A 20292-nucleotide genomic window follows, 5' to 3' on the forward strand; every position below is an offset into this window, starting at 1 on the left:
AGTATATAAAGAAAACCCTAAGCACGTTTTTGTGTGGCTTTTCAGAGAGAAAAGAGTGTGTCTCTTTTGTATTTAGGGTTTTGTTCCTAAAAAGCTCTCTTATGTCTTCTACCGGTGCTATTCCCTGAAGAATCTCAAGATCCAGTATTGTTGAAGTTGCTACCTTCTCTTGTCATCAAAGGTGTTGATGATCTAAACCTTCAAGGGTGGTCTTGGAGTCACAAACAGGAGAGTTTGTGTTGCTAAACCTTTGAGTGGGATCTCAAAGTCACAAACGGGGGTGTTTGTGTTTTGCAAAAGCCAAAGAAAGAAGGAGTCCGTGGATTCGGAGCTTGCACGTGGTCGTGTCAGTAAGTTCTACTGGTTGGTAGCAATAAGAAGTCGAGCGTGGGGGCTTGTAAGTCTTATTGTATGAACTTCGATTCTTTCTAGTGGATTTGCTTTTTACCTTGAGGATAGCTAGGTTAAATCCTCCCCAGGTTTTTTACCGGTTTGGTTTTCCTGGGTGATCATATCTTGTGTTATTTATTTTCCGCTGCTTTGCATGATTTGATCTTTTATATTGTGATAACCTAGACTTGTTTAATTGGACTAAGTAACAACTTGGCTAATTACCTAGGTTTAATCAATTGTTTAAGGGTCTAAAAACCTACACAGTCCATATTAAAACTAGTGTGGTGAATAGTTATTGATAAGTAAAAAAAGTGTTGTTAGTAGTGGGTCCAGATTAAAACTAGTAAGAATTTATCATACCAATAATTTGAAAATATATTGTAAAATAATTTGTAGTTATAGCATTACTCACTTAGAGAAATGTTACGTCCACAACATTTTTACAACATTTTTACAATAAATCACAGGTGGTTAGTTGTTATTAGTTCAAATTTGAAATTAACACTAAGATTACTTTTTTGCCTCAACAATAACAACTAGTAATAACTTGCCACATATACTTAAAGTTAAATCATTGACTAGGGTGCTCTCGCACTTTGGTGCGTAGTAGCAGTTGAGTGTCTTGCAGTTCTTGCAAGAAGTGGAGTAACCTCCGAGTGTGTGAGGTAGTGGTAGTGGGGTTTTCTTTTGTCCCCATTTACTTTTAGTGGTGCAAGTTTAGGTTTCTGAGTTTTGGAGGAAAAGCTCGGTTGAAAGAGTTAGCTATGGCAGAGGAACTGGAAGAGTTGTGGAAAAAACTAAAGTTCACGGAGGAGGAAGATACTAGAATAAATTTAGACAGTACTAGTACGAAAGCAGCAAAAGCGATGGGAAAATGTTGTGCTCTAATGAAGATTTGGACTCAGAGAAGTATAAATCTGGATGCTCTGAGGAAAAATCTGAGAATGCTATGGAAACCCAATAAGGGGGTCCAAATATCTGAAGTAGATGAGGAAGTTTTTCTTGTAGAGTTTGGAGATGTGAAAGACAAAAAGAAAGTGTTGGATATGTGTCCCTGGAGTTACGAGAAGCAACTAGTTATAATCCAAGAATTTGAAGGGGAGTTAACCCCAAAGGAATTAGATTTAAAATGGGTTCCCTTCTGGGTTCAGATTTATAATCTTCCTTTGAAAATCAGAACGAGAGAAACAGGGTGGGTTATTGGTTCAAGCTTAGAGGCAGTGCTGGAGGTGGATGTGCCAGACTCAGGTGTGCAATGGAGTAGATGTTTGCGTGTTCGTGTGCGCATCGATGTTACAAGGCAGCTGGTGCAAGGGAGGAAGATTACCATTGAAGGAGGTGAAGTAAAATAGGTTAACTTCAAGTACGAGAGGTTACCCAACTTCTGTTGCAGGTGTGGGCTTCTAAATCATGCCCTTAAGGACTGCTCTGATGATCAGGATCAAAGAATTTCGAAAGAAGATAACCAGCTTCAATATGGGGCTTGGCTAAGGGGTGAACCAGTCTGGTGGGGTGGAAGGGAGCTGAATAAACAAAGCTATGGTGGTGTGGAGGTACAACGATCTGGGGTAACAGGGGAAGCTACAACGAAGCCAGCGGAGTTAATACACACGGTAAAGGAAACATCGAGGGGCGGTGGAAGTAACATGCATGAGACGTTAAACCAGGAAGACAGCTATCCTACACAAAGTATGGAGGGTCTAGCTCACCCTATGCCCATGTCAGTAAACTTGCATAAGAATGGTAAGGTTAAAAAGGTGATGGGAAAGCTTGAGGAGAAGGAAGCTAAATTGGGGAAGTCAAGTGTTGAAAAGCATGTGGCCAAGTCGAATGTGATGGAAGACAAGCAAGTGAAGACAGCTCATAATCACGTGGCTCTGGAAGTGAAAGCCTCAAGTCAGGCGCCAAACCTTGTGTCCAATTTAAATGATGTTAGGCCAATACTTGAGTGTAAGGAATTGGGCCCAATAGCCATGTGTTTTGATGAAAATAAGGGCTGGATTTCTGAAACCTTGGGTCCAACTAGTAGGCATTGGAAAAGGCTTGCACGGGAAGTTCACAATAAGGCAGCCCAGATTGGAGGAGACCCAATTAATGGAAAACGTGTTGGCCCAACTCCACTTCAGGAATTAGATCCTAACTTAAGTGATCTGAAACGTAGAAGGGGGAGTACGGGACAGAGCAAAAAGAAGAATGGAGAGGAACAAATGGTTGGCTGTGTGGTGGTGGCTACGGTGCAGCACCGCCGAGCCACATGAATGTCATAGCCTGGAACTGCCGGGGACTGGGGTCGTCCCTGGCAGTTCGAACACTCACCGACGAGGTGAGAACAAAAAAACCCCTACTGGTTTTCTTGTCGGAAACGAAGGCTGGTATGAGTAGAATCAAAGGTATTCAAAATAAATTAGACTACACTCAGGGTATTACGGTTCCTAGTGATGGTCGAAGTGGTGGGCTGGCTATGTTGTGGAGAGAGGGTACGGATGTGAGGTTTAAGAGTTGTTCCAATTCACACATCGATGTCGAGATCCACGAAAGATCCTCAGTTGCTCCTTGGCGGGCTATCGGTTTTTATGGGCAACCCGATGTAGCCAAAAGATTTATTTCTTGGCAACTGATGGAAGCTCTGAAAAAACAAAGTGATTTGCCGTGGGTAGTGTTTGGGGATTTCAATGAAATTTCCCAGTCTTATGAAAAGCTAGGAGGACCGGAAAGAGATGCAGGTCAAATGAAGGATTTCAGGGAGTGCTTGAGCAGTTGTGGTCTCTTTGATTTGGGGTTTGTGGGCCAGAGATTTGCGTGGTGCAATGGAAGGGAGGGGGAGCAGAGAACAAAACTCCGACTGGACAGGATGGTGGCAAGTGAGAGCTGGGTCCAATGCTTCTCTGAGGCAAGTCTACATCACTTTTCAATGTCTATTTTCGATCATTGTTTGTTAACATTGTATTTAAACCGGAGACAACCCCACAAACCGGTAAGAAAGAGGTTTTTCTTCGAAGCGATGTGGACTAGGGAACCTGGGTGCAGAAAGGTGATTGAAGAAGCATGGGATCCTTTGAGAAGGGACCCGGATTTTAGAATCACAGACCAATTGAAAAACTGCCAAGAACACCTTTGTAGGTGGAACTGGAAGGTTTTCGGGAATGTGAACAATACCTTGAAGATGAAAAGAAACCAGCTTCAATAATTTAAAGCCATTGATGGAATGGTTGACAAAGCTGAGGATATAAAGTGTCTGAAGAAGGAAATCAATGAGGTCCTGTTAAGAAAGGAAATTATGTGGAAGCAGAGGTCTAGGGCATTGTGGCTGAAGTCGGGAGATCGAAACACAAAATTTTTTCATGCAACAACTAGCCAACGGAGAAGGAAAAACCGGATTGAGGGGCTGCAAAATCAGAATAGGGAGTGGATAGATGATCAACAGGGTATTGAGTCCATAATTTTAGAATACTTTGCTAATATCTTCAAGTCGGACCTTCCTTCCAATTTTGTAGAAAGTTTGGATGCAATATCCCCTAGGGTCACGGCCGATATGAACAAGGAGTTATTGGCAGAGTTCAAGGCAGCTGAGGTCTGGAAAGCGCTGAAGCAAATGCATCCTACTAAGGCACCAGGCCCCGACGATATGTCTCCCTTATTCTTCCATCAATTTTGGGATGTTGTTGGCCCTGACATTATTAGTTGTGTACTGGAAGTATTAAATTCTGGTGTGCTGCCTTGTGAACTTAATGAAACCTTTATTTGTCTTATTCCGAAGGTTGTTTCCCCTCAAAAAATCACTGAATTTAGGCCTATAAGTTTATGTAATGTAGTGTATAAAACCATTTCTAAAGTTCTGGCGAATAGGTTGAAAAGAATCTTAAGGGAGGTGATTGATGAATCTCAAAGTGCCTTTGTGCCTGGCAGATCAATAACAGATAATGTGCTTGTCGCATTTGAGACGATGCACTGTATCGATCAGAGAAGAAAAGGTAAAGAAGCGCTAATGGCGGTGAAGCTCGACATGAATAAGGCCTATGATAGGGTCGAATGGTCTTATCTTGAAGCCATTATGAGGAGATTGGGGTTTCATGAGAACTGAATTGAGCTTATGATGATGTGTGTTAGCACGGTGTCATATTCAGTTTTGATAAATGGGGAGCCAAAAGGTAAAATTGTTCCTTCAAGAGGATTGAGGCAAGGGGATCCTATTTCGCCGTATTTATTTTTATTGTGTGCCGAGGGGTTGTCAGCAATGCTGAAAAAAGAGGTGAGAGATGGGAAAATCAAATGGGTGGCAATGAGTAGAGGGGCCCCGAGTATTTCACACTTGTTATTTGCAGATGATAGTATAATCTTCTGTAGAGCTTCAATGTTGGAGTGTGATAGAGTGATGAAGGTATTGGAGGATTATGAGAGGGTTTCAGGCCAAAAGCTTAATAAGGAAAAAACTTCCTTATATTTTAGCAAGAACACGAGGAGGGATGTTCAGGACCAAGTTAAGCAAAATTTTGGGGCAGAGATTGTTAGACATCATGAAAAGTATCTAGGTTTGCCACCACTAGTTGGAAGGGGGAAAAGAAAAGCTTTTAACCAGATTAAAGATCAAGTGAGAAGGAAAATCGCAGGATGGAAGGGTAAACTATTATCCAACGCAGGTCGAGAAGTCCTTATCAAAGCCGTTGCACAAGCCACACCTACATACACAATGAGTGTCTTCAAGCTGCCAGATTCTTTGTGTAAGGATCTGAATTCTTTGATGGGTAATTTTTGGTGGGGGCAGAAGGAAAAGGAAAGAAAAATGGCTTGGGTATCGTGGGAGAAACTATGCACACCGAAGGCAGAGGGGGGTATGGGATTTCGGGACCTTAAGGCTTTCAATTTGGCCCTTCTAGCTAAGCAAGGATGGAGAATTCTGAACAACCCGAATTCCTTGGTGCATAGAGTTTATAAGGCGAAGTACTTTGCAAAGGACTCTTTCCTTCACGCTCAATTGGGCCGAAGACCTTCTTATGCTTGGCGGAGCATTATGGCAACAAAGGAGGTTATAAGGAAGGGGTATCGGTGGAATATAGGTAATGGTCAAAGAGTAAATATATGGGATGATCAGTGGATCCCAAGACCAGATGCCTTCAAAGTCTTCAGCCCAAGACAGCCCCAGCAAGAAGTTGTGCAAGTCTCAGACTTGATTGATGTTGATAAGAGAAGCTGGAATATTACCAAGGTAAGAAGCACTTTTCTCCCTCATGAAGCTGAAGCCGTGTTAGGAATCCCACTTAGCTTGAGACTGCCTAAAGATTCAATTATATGGGCTTGGACCACTCATGGAAAGCTTACCGTTAAGAGTGCATATGTGGTTGCACAAAAATGGCTGAAAGAAAGGAATACTCGTCCTGATGTTGGAAGCAGCTCAGATAGTTCTAAGATGAGGTCCATATGGAAGCTTATTTGGCAGCTGACTTGCCCAAGTAAAATAAAGCATTTTATGTGGAGAGCTGGCAAAAACATTCTCCCTACCAAGGATCGGCTTATGGCTCGGGGTGTTGGAAGGGGTGACTACTGTGTACTGTGTGGACTAAGGGAGACATCTGGTCATATCTTGTGGGGTTGCCAATATGCAAAGGTTGTGTGGAGTGGAACTAAAATTAAGCTTCCATGGCTGCAAGATCCTATAAATGACTTCGTAGATATAGTATGGGAGATTATGAATTCACACCCGCAGGTTGATTGGACCATGTTTGCTGTGACGACGTGGAGCATATGGAATAATAGAAATACGGTTATTCATAAGGGGAAATGTAAAGGTAATGGGGTTTTGATCCGGGCTGTGGCTGAGTACGTTGCTGAAATTAAGGAGGAAAATCAACCTCATCTGTGGCAGCCCCCTAAGACCACACATCCCTGGGCTCCTCCTAGACAGGACTGGTATAAGATTAACACAGATGGTGCGGTGTTCAGGGAGATTGGGTGCTGCGGAAGTGGGGTGGTGATTAGGAATGATGAGGGACAAATTATGGGAGCAATGAGTAAAAGATGGGACATGCCTCTGGGTGCATTAGAGATAGAAGCAAAGGCAGTGGAAGATGGGGTTCAACTTGCGTGGGATCTTGGTCTCAAAAGGATTATCATTGAAAGTGATTCGCAAACTATGGTCGACGCAATTCGTGATCAAAGCGTAGTACCGAGTAGCATCCAACACGTCATTAAAGGCATAGGAGTGGATCTTAGATGTTTTGAGGCGTGGAAGGTGTCTCACATTTGCAGGGAAACAAATTCTGCAACTCATATTTTGGCAAGAAATGCCAAGTCTGTATTAGATAGGGTCATTTGGGTGGAGGATACCCCACCTATTGTCTCTGCACAAGTGCAGCAAGATGTTATCTGTATGAAATCAGTTTCAATTTAATGAAATTTTTAAGTTGAGAATCAAAAAAAAAAAAAAAAAAAAAAAAAAAAAAAAAAAAAAAAAGTAACAACCTGGCACTTAGGATTTATTGTAAAAATATTGTGAAAATGTTGTAAACATATCGTTTCTCTTATTCATTTGCTCAAATTATTGGTCTTCCACAAGTAAATATTTTTGTGAGAAGATATATTATAATGAAAATTTTTCATTTTAAACCCTATAGTTGGGTATAACAAATTAAACCCTGAGTTTTAAAAAAATAACAAAATAAATTCTTAACTTATATAAAAGTTCAAATATAATATCATTCTATTTACATAGTTGAGAGGTTTAATCTGTTATATTTTTTTTATTAACCTCACTCTAATTTTATGAATATAATTTTGAGCATCTCGATATGCTAAATGCTTTCCATTGAGCGAAGTCCAATTAATATATTTATTAACAAAAATGTTTTACTATATGCTCATATGAGTTTGTGTAAAAATCACAAAATATTCAAATGACGTAGCTAAAGGAAGTTGGTATCTCATATTACACATACGCCCACCAAATCTGGTTGTTGATGATCTCATTGCAGCATCATGCTCAAAATTTCATACCCATACGCAATCTCACTTGGTCAAACTTTTAACAATCTTTTTTTTTTTTTTTTTTTTGGGCTTTTGAGTCTTTGACTTACACCCTAGTTAATACTTGTTACGCACATCTTGTTGTACACATGCAAAATTGCATTAAAAAACGTGACTTGAAATTGTTACTTTAAGACTTTGAAAAATACTTGTTGCACCTTTTGTTGCGCACACACAAAAATTGCACTGAAAACATAACTTGAAGTTGTACTCTTAGACTTTAGTCTCGCCTCAATTGGAGTATTGTGCTTGCAGACATGCCATCAGTGTTCAGATATGTTGAACAACCATGCACCAAATTCACTTATGTGTCACATGCAAATCTTCTTACTCCAGAGTACTCAAACGCACGTGTGCTTCCGATACCAAAGGAATACAAATCCAAGGCAGGCAATTCTGGATTTTTTAGATAGAAGATTGCTTATTTGCTTGTACAAAGGAAACAGTAGCCAAGTAGGAACATATAACTTGTTTCTCTTATCAAAATCTAAAACTACTTACGTGTTTTATTAATATTATAAAGTATAAATGTGATATTTTAAAATTAATAAAAATTAACTCGACCGGCTTTCCTTGACGTAATAGAAAACCTTTTTTCCACTTTAATATTCATTTCATCCAAACCTTCTTAAAGAGAATTCAATTTGTTGATTATCCCAGCAAAGCAAAGCTTCAAAGAGACAGAGATATGGAAGAACCGAGTAAAGGGTTTGTGAGGGCGGACATGTTAGAAGACATAAAGAGGATAGACGAGCAACTTCAGAGGCATCTAAACCGAGTATGGGCCATGCAGAACCTTGACAAAGAAAACAAAGTGAGTATCACCCAAAAACAAGACTGGGAAATTGATTCCACCAAGCTTATCATAAAACAAGTGATTGCTCATGGTTCCTTTGGTACCGTCCATAGAGGCCTCTACGATGGCCAAGATGTCGCCGGTAATTGCAATTTCTAAGCCTCTTTTCTTTCTTTAAGAGATTTTAGATTCAGATTTCAGTGACCCCATTTTTTTTCTGTATTATAAATTATTAGTTAAAGTCTTGGACTGGGAAGAAGGACAAAGAACAGAAGCTGAAATAGCATTGCTTAGGACTGCTTTTAGACAAGAGGTTTCTGTTTGGCATAAGCTTGATCATCCTAATATTGCTAAGGTACGTAATGAATTTACTCTCTTAATTTGATGTATTCCCTTTTTTTAGGGAAAAAAAAGGTACCGTTTAATTAATTTATACGTGAAAACATTTCTTTGCAAAAATTTATAATTTTTGGTTGATTTTCACGTGTGAATATGAAGATAGAAATTAAAATTCAGTTGCATGTTTAATGAATACTGGCATCAATCTTAGCCTAGTTGCATATTTGATATTACTTGTACTTGATACCTCTTTCACTTTGTTCTAAGTCTTGCTCATTTGTATTTTTTAAGAGAAAATTTGAGAATTTTGGATATATATATATATATATATATATACATACACATACACATAATCGTTCCAGCCAATAAAAGTAAACTATTGTCAAACAATGCATATTTCTTAAAATTAGTAATCAATAAAAAAAATTTATTGATTAAGAGAATCATGTGGTTGTCTTCCTATTATTAACACGATTGCATATTTTGATATACTTCTTTTTTTCATCGACGCCAATAAATGTTGCTTTTCATCTAGCATGAACTTTCTTGATTCGTATAACTACTTGCATTGACAATGTCGGATCATGCTAGTGCCTTCCATGTTCATCCCCTCCCAAAAAAAAAAAAAAAAAAAAAAAAAAAAAAAACCAGAAAACAAAAAAATTGCCTTCCAAGTACAAAAGAGACAGTTTTGACTCTCTCTCTCTCTCTCTCTCTCTCTCTCTCTCTCTCTCTCTATATATATATATATATATATAACCCTGATTCACATGCCCATAGATCTCATTTTTCTTTATTTTTATTTTTTTCCTCAGTTCATAGGAGCTACATTGGGTACATCAGGCTTAAAATTCCAAACGCATAACAAGAGAGTTGACATGCAAAATACTGCTGGTTGTATTATTATTGAGTATTTTCCTTGTGGTACTCTAAAATCTTACCTGTTAAAGAACCGGGAAAGGAAGTTGGCTTTCAAAAATGTCGTACGAATTGCACTGGATCTTGCAAAAGGGTCAGACAAATTCCTATCCCACTTCAATTCTCTTACATTTCTCTAATGTTTCAACTTACATTAATTAAATATTATTTGGGTTTCATAAGTCTAAGGAAAACTTTTTCAAAAACTTTTTCTCACAAATGCTTACATGTCATGTGGTGATTGGTAATTTGCTACATAATAAAAACGATGTGAATGTTCAACTCACCTGAAAGGGTAAAGTCTAGTATCACACATGTATTTTGCCTCAATTTGCACACCTCATGAAGCGGAGATATTGGATTACTTTTTACCAAATACCAATATCGAATCAATGTATAAGTGATATTTTTAATCTCAAGTAGTTCACACATATGCAAGTTGTGGCAAAATGTTTAACAAAGATGTACATCTTGAAGCGTTTCAAATAGTCCATGCCCAGTAGTTTACTTTATTGTAGTAGCACATAAACAACTAATTACTTAAGGAGACTCTACCCTCTTCTTCCTTATAGGTTGAGTTACCTTCATTCTCGGAAGATTGTTCACAGAGATGTAAAGACAGAAAACTTGCTTCTTGACAAGAATCTTACTCTAAAGATAATAGACTTTGGTGTCTCACGTCTTGAAGCTTCAAATCCTATTGACATGACTGGCAGTACAGGGACCCTTGGCTATATGGCTCCTGAGGTAAAGTTCCTACTGTAATTATTTGACTCTGTTACTTCGCGATTTTGGTCACTTTTTAAGAACATCTGATCGAGCTTTATTAGTACAATCGTTTTCCTTTAGTTAATTTTTGCAAATAATGCCTGAATCCAATACATTTCTAGCCGAATAATATGATGTCAATTTGATGCAGGTACTTGAAAATAAACCATATAACAGAAAATGTGACGTGTACAGTTTCGGAATTTGCTTGTGGGAGATATATTGTTGTGATATGCCATATCCTAACCTTAAATTCTCAGATCTGACTTCGTCTGTTGTTTATCTGGTATATAATTTCCTTCAACTTACTTATCTTTGACATGTATTATTGCACATTAAATAAAGCTTGACAAATGTTGTACTTTAAAATGTAGAGCATGAGGCCAGACATACCAAGCTGTTGCCCAAGTTCTCTAGCAGAAATTATTACACGATGTTGGCATTCAAACCCCAACAAAAGACCAGAGATGAAAGAGGTAGTAACTATGTTAAAAGCCATTGACACTTCAAAAGGCAAAGGGATGACACCTTTGTATGAATCACAGGGTTGTTTATTCTTCTGCTGCCAGTGAGGACCTTCAATTTGTACTTATCTAGGGAGCAGAAAAGCTTGTAATATAACAAACATATTCAATTTGTATAGAATACTTTCAGTATTTCTTTGTTATATTATATTTATTGGAAAACGATGCTAAGCCTCTATTATTAACATAAAGCCCCACGTCACTTTGTATGAACTATATGTATCTCTTTGTTTGTTCTTCTTTTTTAAATCTTTCCTAAGCATGGACGGAGTCAAAAACTTGGAATTAGGGGCAAAAATATAAACAAAAAAAAAAAAAAATCTGAAATTTCAAATAAGCATCCATTTATTATTAACAAACTATCAAGCAAGTAGTATTCTAATTTTCTAGGACTATGCACTTAAAACTTTTTAAATATTGTGTCTGACCATCCACTTAAAAAGTATGACCACTCTAGTTCTGTCTAAAACTTTTTAAAGGACTATGCTATTTATTTTGGGTAAAATTGGTTATCTAGCCTTTTTAAATTATAATGAATAAATAAAAACTTTGCTATTGGTAATTTTTTGTTGTTGAACTAATTTTTTTTGAACTTATTAATTTTGTTTTAGATTTTAGTACTGAAATTAGTACTAAAATTATTAAATTTTGAACAAAATTATAAAATTATTAAATTTTGAAACTAACTAAAACTAAGTGTAATTTTATTGAACCAAAAACATTAATAAGTGATGTATTTAATCACAAGTACTTATATTTTGAACCAAATTATACGAATCCTACTTAGATTTTAGATCTTAAATAAAACTACTTAGACTTTGTCTCCACTTATTTATTTATTTATAAAAGTATAAATTTATTAACACTTCAAGAGAAATATACATCAAAAGCAACCATAAACTATCCAAATTTATATCTAAAAATGAAATTTTGTTTTCAATTTTAATATTTTATTAATAATAATTAGATGATGATGCATTTTTTTCAATTTTTTAAAATCAAAAGTACTAAAATTTGAAATTAGTTAAAACCACATGCTACTCGCAATTGATGACAAGGGCTAGTGTATAATTTTCCTCTCTTTTTTTCCTTTTAAATATTGGGTAAACTAAGTATTTGGCCCCTAACCTTTACACTATATGTCAATTTAGTTCCTGATCTTTCAAATGTGTTAATTTGATCCCTAACATTTAAATATTGTGTTAAAATAGTCTATACCATTAAATAATGGATGAAAAATACTAATGTTAGCAATATTGTGTTAAAATAGTCTATACCATTAAATAAAGGATGAAAAATACTAATGTGGCTAACGGCCTGAATAAAAAATCATTTTTATACCATTTGTAATGCCACATGAAATAAAAAATAAAATTAAAAAATTTTGGTCATAAGAATATGCTTTAAAATTTTAATTCTAAAATAAAGTAAAGAAAATCTTTTGAACCCCAAACACCCTTCAAACCAAGACCCATGGCAACCCATCTCCTCCACCAATTTACAAACCCCAAGAAAACCATCACTGTGCAGTCGAGACTATGGACTCGTTTCTTCAAGCTCCACCCACCCTATACAAGGTGCTGTTCGCTTTCTCTCAACCACTAGTGGCTTATGTAGTGGTTGGCATTCCTACGTGCTCCTCCTTGCCCCTAGCAAATAAAGCCATACAAATAGCATAGGCTACAAGTGCAAGAAAGTAAGAAATTGTTTGAGAAGATGAGGATGGAGGCTCACGGTACCCATGCCTCTATCGCCAAACCCACTTACCGTCACCCTATTTAATTTCACTCCCATATTTCAGTTGCATACACAACGTCGTCATTGTCTTTATAGCTTGCATCATCATTGGGCATAATGTGTTTTCTCTTTTGGGATGTTAATTGGATTGAGCATCAACGCTAGCTGGTAGTTCCCTTGTTTCGTTGCCCAAAACAAAGGACGAAATTGGTGGTGAAATTGCATATTCTAAATTTGAGTCATTTTCCTAGTAGATCAACAAGTAAGAATGTTTTCCTTGGTTTGAAAAGTGGTGCAAGAGATGGGGAGTGTTAGGGATTCAAATGATTTTCTATTTGGATGCTGAGAAAGTGATGACAATATTCTAAAATGATTTTACTTTATTTTATATTTTTCATATTTCATTTTTAAAGCACATTGTAATTTAATATATTTGATATTTCAACAAATTCTTAATTTTATTTTTTATTCCATGTGGCATTACACATGTCATCTGATGTGCCATAAAAATAATTTTTTATTTGGGCTATTAGTCACATCTATATTTTCCATCCATTATTTAATGGTAAAAACCATTTTGACACAAAACCAAAATGTTGGAAACCAAATTAACATATTTGAAAAGTTAGAAACCAAATTAACATATGACATAAAGTATAGGGACCAAATACATAATTTACTCGTAAATATTTTATTGCCTAAATCTTAAAAGACCTTCCATGTAATTTTAACCAAACCATTGAAAAAAGATTCAACATAAACGTTAACTGATAAAGAAAGCAAATCCACAATGGTTTTTAACAGTGAATTATTTTAGGATTGTGTGTTTGCCTACGTACTTACCTACTGAGATAAAGAAGGAGAAAGAGATATAGTGAAGGAAGAAGGAATGATCATGTGAGCAGCAGTTGAGTTCTACGTTGTTGGAAGGATCGAAGATTTAATAGAAGGAAAAAAAAATTACATGGGAGTCCTTCCAAAAAAAATCTCGCGCATGATAGTCACTCAACAAATGTAAGTATCGGTTAACAAATATAAGTGTCAGGTTCAAGTCTCTAAAAGAGAGACTCATACACCTACACTTAGATTGGGTTATAGTAGAATTCTATAAATAAATAAATTAAAGATTTAATAAGAAAAATTAAAATCCATGTACATGTCCCGCCAGAAGTTAATGTGATAATGTAAACTCTTTTAAACTATTTTATTGGATTAATTCAGCTACTTAAATTTAGGTAGTACAGATTATGTTATTCACACCACGGTTAATTATACTCAGAATCTCCCCAAGAAGTACTATTAATGAATTGTAAATTATATTTGAAAGTTTCAGGGCACTATTCGTCTCTCTTCTTACTAAATATATCGTATAAAACCATTGATGGCCGAGGCCAAAGAATTTAACTCACTGCGACCAAAACGTAAAACAAAAACAAAGAAGATAAATACATAATACTTTTTTAAAAATTGGGATGGTGAGTGTGACTAAACCAAAAAAAATAGAAAATATATAAAGTTGGAAGAAATTCATTATATTATAAATATTGTAATGAATTTAGACTTCTAATCAATATAGGAGTTATAAGAGAAGAAGAACTACTGACAATAAACGTGGTGCATAATTATTTTTACTAGCCGAGTTTTAGCACAATGTTTTATTATTAGTTTCCTCTAATATTTCAATAATTATCATTAAAAGGCTCAACTGGTTGGCATCTCTTTGTGAACACATCCATTGTTCAAATCTCCACTCCCAACTCCCAACTATTGAATGCATAAAAAAATATTTCAATAATTTTCCTAAGACAATAAGACTAATGTAGTGATTTTGATCATAATATACGTATTTAAAAATTGTATGATATAGTGACTAATATAAATAGGTATGTTTCATGCCTTCTAAAGAATGCAAATATTGTTTTGATAAAATAAAAATGTAAATATCCTTCCTTTAATTTTTTTACATTCTTGACTGTGTGATATTATTTTTTTTTTTTCTTTTTTTTTGTTAGACTTTGGTTCAATTGTTACAAAAGCAACTAACTTTTGAGCAAGAATAATATATTTCAAATCAATTGTTTCTCATATAAATCTTAGATAAATTAATGACATCTAAATATCATTATATATATTACATGTCACTGAAAGGATTAGGATATATAAATGGTAAAGATTAATTTTAGTGAATTCACATATATTTAATTTGATGGCATTTGTGGCAATCCTTTTCGAAACAACTAAAAATAAGTAAGAAGAATGTCATATTCTAAATTTTTTGTTGTTGTTATTGTTATTGTTATTGTTATCTATATATATATATATATATATATAACCGAAACCTCTGAAACTCCCACAAATTTCCACATTATCATTTTAATTTATAAAAAATTTTAATTTTTTAAACTAAATAGTGAGAGAGTCCTAATAGGAGTCCCTTATATATATATATAATATCTCACTCCCCTCTCATCCACTTCTCTCAAACCCTAAAACATCCCACGTAGCCTCTTTCATTCGCTTCTCTCAAACCCTGAGAAAACACACAAAGGCTGAAACTAAGCACGTATTAGAGGTTGTAATCTGCTATTCAAAATCATATTTTGCCTGGCAGATTCACCAATTTTGTCACTGTCTCTTTGTAATTCTCTCTCTCTAATGATTTTGCTGGTGTAACGTTTGAAGAACGAATTTAAAAGTGGTATCTTTTGTTTCTCTATTTTTTTGAAGGTAACTTATCTTTCTCTTATATTTCTGTATTTGGTAGTAATATATATTTTGTTTTGTTTCAATAATTTCTAGGCAATGCCAGTGAATTTTCTGATTTTTTTTATTCCTTTCAAAAGTTTTAACATTAGAATTTTTAGCTATTTTTTTGCAATATCTAAATTTGTTAGCTAGATGTTTTGCAACCCGTTGCATATTCAAGCAATGATTTATTCATCAAATTGTAACTCAAAAAGATAGTATAGTTTCATATCAATTTAAAATTTTATAAAGTTATTTTAGTCTATTATAAATAGGTAAGTTCCAATGCGTTGCACGGGTTCTGACTAGTTATTATTATTCCAAATAAAAATTGTTTCTTATATAGAATTTATATTAAAAAAATCATATAAATTCTTTTAATATAGGAGTAAAAAATTAATGCACAATTATAGATAATTAATGTATGCATTTATTCTGTTGGCTAATATAATGAATTAATACTTTGATATAATGCAAATTTTGTTAAGATGGAAACCTAAATAAAGAGAATATCAAAGAACATATGTATATATATATATATATATAAAGAATATCAAAGAATATACGTATGTATATATATATATAGGGACAAAACTTAGGTACAATAACTTATATGTTGTTCCTTAGGTTCCTTTTTAAGATTTAATCATGTGGCTAATTAACTAAAAAATATACTTTCTTTCCATGAGAAAAAATCCACATGTTAGAACCTTAAGAGGGGAATCTAAGAAACAACACCTAAATATTGTACTTAAATCTTGCCCTATATATAATATTATCTGGCTAATAGGTATGTGCAATATTTTATCATAAACTTATAGACTACATAATTTATTTGAGGGACAATAAAAAAATTATTATATAATTTTAGAATTCTAATCTAACATACCAACATTTTCATTGGCATAGCTGCTAACATATAGGTAATACTATAAATTAAATATGAGGCAATTACAAAAAAGTGTTACACTTCTAAACAACAAATAAGAGGTGCATGTCTTATAGCTGAAATTTAGGTAGCTAAAAAGCTTAGGTCTATTCAAGAGAGACATAGTTTGACTACAAACTTAGTTAGAGCTTTAGGCTACAACTCGCAATAGGGAGATGAAATGCGTCCTTGTACTTAACTACACTTAAGTGATTGTATACAATCGAACTATGTGCATTAATGCACATGACAAACACATGTTACCTTCGTGAGTTGTAGCTTAAGACGCCAACCAAGTTTCCAGTCAAACTTTGTTCATTCAAGAATGACACATAATATTTGTAATGCTTGTAGATTCCTTCACTATGAAAAACAAAAAGGAATAAATTGCATTGGTACAACAACCATCAACCAATTATCAATGACATTTGTAGTTATATATAATGCAGTGTTTGCATTTGAATTTTTTATCTAAGGGAATTGCAATAGAATGAGTTTTGTAAATGAATTGCACTTTTATTAACAATAATAATATTAATGAAGAAATATGTTAGTAGTTTTTACCTTTAGGAGGTTGTTGAATGCCTTTTAATTTGTACACTATGTTCTTAGTGTATCTTTCTTCTTCTTTGTCATTGCTCTTTATAAAAATATTTAGACGTTCAGAGCTTTTTACTCAAGGCAAAGCAACATATACATTTAACATTTGATTTGAAAAAAAAAAATCAAATTAATATCAACATTTAACAAAATAAGATGTGTATGTAATCTAAGCATTAAAATAGTATTAACATAAAGAGTGTTAGGGTACTTTTTTTTTACACCTAATTTTATTTGGGTACCACCTATTTATTTTCAAACACCACTAATAAGTTATTGGGTTTTCCCAAATATTTTTTGCTCTATTATTATGTTAATCACAAATGCTTCATATCTCATTATCTAAATTGGGTTATGATATAAACTATCACAAAAAGCCCCAAAACTCATATTTTATCCAATTTTATTATCATATTCTATTTAAAACCCAAGAATACTTATGCTTGGCAATATATAAGAAGCCTATGATTCAAGTTCATGGCAAAACAATTTTATCAATGGAATTCAAACCCATGATCAAAGCCCATGATTTAAACACATGACAATTTATTTATCCAAAACCCAATTCTCATTAGCAATATCAAAACCCAATTTTCATTGGCAACATCAAAGCCCAATTATCATTGGCAATATCACAAGCCCAACTTATGTTGGCACTATTTAAAGCCCAATTTTCATTGGCAATATCAAAGCCCAATTCTCATTGGCAACATCAAAAGCCCAACTTACGTTGGCACTATTAAAAGCCCAAGCTAACTACTTGGCACTATTCTATCAAAAGCCCAAGGTTATTAAATACTCGGCAAAATACTATATCATAATTATTCTTAAACATATTATTACAATATTACAAGCTCATGGAATTTATGAATTATCTATTCTCAAAACCTATGGCAATCATCTTATAAAAGCCCATGAAAAGTTATAATTGTTAGACCCATGACATATATTTATTGTTATAAATCCATGAAATACATGGACATCATTTGCATCGCGACATCCATAATATACGCCTTCGACACTCATGGTAAACATTCAAACCCACAAGCTCATCATTTAAGTTATGATGCGATTATTAGAAACCACGAACATTATTGCAACATGGAATTCATCAAAGTAAATAGTATTTACAAAAGTATTTTGAAACTTGTCCTATTGTTTCAAACATTATAACTAATTGCTCAAAGGCCCGTTGCAAGTATTTATGAAAAACTCAAAAATATTTACTAATAAAATCCATGAGGAATGAAAGCCCATGACAACATGTGCACACAACCCAGCCCAGGTGAGCAGCCCAAGCAAAAAACACAAGCAACTAATCAAAAGGCAACTAGAGACTCATACAAGGGAACCAAGCCTTTGAGAATGGACTAAGGGCTGTCCCATCAATTTTCTGCCACCATTTGCCTAACGTGAACAGTGCCCAAGGGCTATCATATCAGCTGAAGTCAAAGGGATGAAGAGACTCTATGATCTTCCTCAAGACTGCACCTCCAGCGGAAAGGGAGCTGAAACCAAATTATCCAAACTTCAACAAATTGATACTATAAATGTTAAAAAACGATCAAGACATGATTCATGTACCAAGGTCATGAATCCTAAAGGGGAAAATTTGGGAACATGTGGTTTGGAGGGCATAAAGAGATCTCCAGTGGAACCCCCTGAAGTAGACTAGAACTTGACACCTGGCTTGGGGTGTTGAAATCTTACTTCTTGGAGGACCAAATCTCAGTTTGCAGCATTAAGATTTACTCTTGATACACAATAATTAAGCTCAGCCCCGAAAATCTTGGCACTTAATGCCAAAAGCTCTAAAATCCCATCATTACCTAAAGAAGCAAGGCAGCCCCTAAAGTGAATCTCTTACTGCTGACCAAAAATTCTCAAGAAACTTAACCTTAATTCGTCACCCCTGATGAGTCATGCATTTTCGGATTCTTGTCAATCAATGCTTCTCTCAAGCTCCATTATAAAAAGACACACACCTCAGCCCATAGGGGAGGAGAAAGCCTCTCTAAAAATTTTCTGTCATTAACTAAACTCTGTAGAAATTCAATCCCTATTTGCTTTCTTTAAGCTTCCCCAAGCTCTCTTGAACTCACTCACAACCTTTCTCAGCCTATAGTCACCATAACACCAACATTCACCACCTTGCTTGCAACTTCCTACTCCATAAACGTCCCATAACTAACCAAGACAGCCACTCCCTCTGAAACCCTTGGTTTGTTTACTACTTTGCTCGTGGTTTAGCTTTCCTCAAGCTTACCACTCATCATCTTTAGCCCACACTCATCCAATCTCAGACACTCTTTTCCCCTTTCACACAATCACAGCCCATAAATGTCTCTCAACTAGTCACAAATAGACCACTACTCACAAAAAGCCTTAACCTCAGAGTTAACCTCATCCCGCTCACTCAAAACAATCCATATTGTCTCATTCATGTCTTATGAACACACACTCACTAAAATCTTAGTCTAATACTTGCTACACTGAGCTGGGGATCTTTCTCTCCCTTCATTCCATCCTATTTTTCCTCTTTTATTTGTAATTATGGAACCTTTAATTATTGTTTATTATTATTATGATGAAGGATATAATGTATTTGTAACAATTGATTTTTTCCCTCACATTAATGTAATGATAGCTGAAAGTACTATAAATTCCCTTGACCAAGACACACAAGGACCCCTAGGAGTGAACACTTTCCTAAATTTATTTGATCAGTGACTGCTGGACTCTAAGTATAATTTCACCTCTACCGCTGGAGATTATACCGTACCGCTAGAGGACTGATTTGAACTATAACACCGTAAAAGGACTAATAATATAACAAATTAACAATACTAACGTGTTTATTATGCTTTATTGTTGTCTTCTTGTTAGGGTGTAGCCTCTATCTCTCGCTTGGGCGGACTTACACCATACCAATAACCTTTGGGCTTTATTTCAAGGGCTCATCGTCGAGTTTCAGCTTGGCTACCCCATATTCTATTTGAGAACATCAAAATTTTTCCCTCAACAAAGAGCAAGATTTAGGTACAGTACTTAGGTACTGTTTCCTATGTTTCTTTTTTAAGATTCTGCCATGTGGATTTTTTCTCATAGGATGAAAGTTTATTTTTTAGTTAAGTAACCACATGGTTGAATCTTAAAATGAAAACCTAAGGAATTACACTTAAGTTATTGTACCTAAGTTTTATCTTATCATAAAATTAGCACATCAATCAACTCAGTATATTATAAACTACTTCTAGTACATAACCTTTTCTTTTTCTTTCTGGTTAGTATTTTAAATATTTTATTGCTCAAATCTTAAAAGACCTTCCACCTAATTTTAACCAAACCATCGAAAAAAGATTCAACATAAGCATAACTAAAAAGATAGCAAAACCACAATGATTTTTAACAAGTAAACTATTTTAGGATTATGTGTTTGCCCACGTACAGAAAGAGATATAGTGAAGGAAGAAGGAATGATCATGTGGGCAATTATTGAGTTAATAAGGGGGGAAAATCACATGGGA

General features: G+C 34.9%; 2 protein-coding genes across 2 annotated transcripts; both read left to right on the top strand.

Moving 5' to 3' along the window:
- The first annotated feature begins 2647 nt into the window (after positions 1-2647).
- On the top strand, positions 2648-3580 carry LOC115981210. The gene has a single exon (XM_031103377.1). It carries the CDS (start codon positions 2648-2650, stop codon positions 3578-3580), a length of 933 nt encoding a protein of 310 aa, XP_030959237.1.
- A 4468-nt stretch (positions 3581-8048) lies between these two features.
- On the top strand, positions 8049-10898 carry LOC115981847 (serine/threonine-protein kinase STY13-like). The gene is made up of 6 exons (XM_031104241.1): positions 8049-8348; positions 8443-8561; positions 9361-9557; positions 10036-10210; positions 10383-10517; positions 10606-10898. The coding sequence occupies exons 1-6, from the start codon at positions 8099-8101 to the stop codon at positions 10801-10803; spliced, it is 1074 nt and encodes a 357-aa protein (XP_030960101.1). The 5' UTR covers positions 8049-8098; the 3' UTR covers positions 10804-10898.
- Positions 10899-20292: the final 9394 nt, after the last annotated feature.

Source organism: Quercus lobata, chromosome 3 (genome assembly GCF_001633185.2).
Source record: "Quercus lobata isolate SW786 chromosome 3, ValleyOak3.0 Primary Assembly, whole genome shotgun sequence".
Taxonomy (NCBI): domain Eukaryota; kingdom Viridiplantae; phylum Streptophyta; class Magnoliopsida; order Fagales; family Fagaceae; genus Quercus; species Quercus lobata.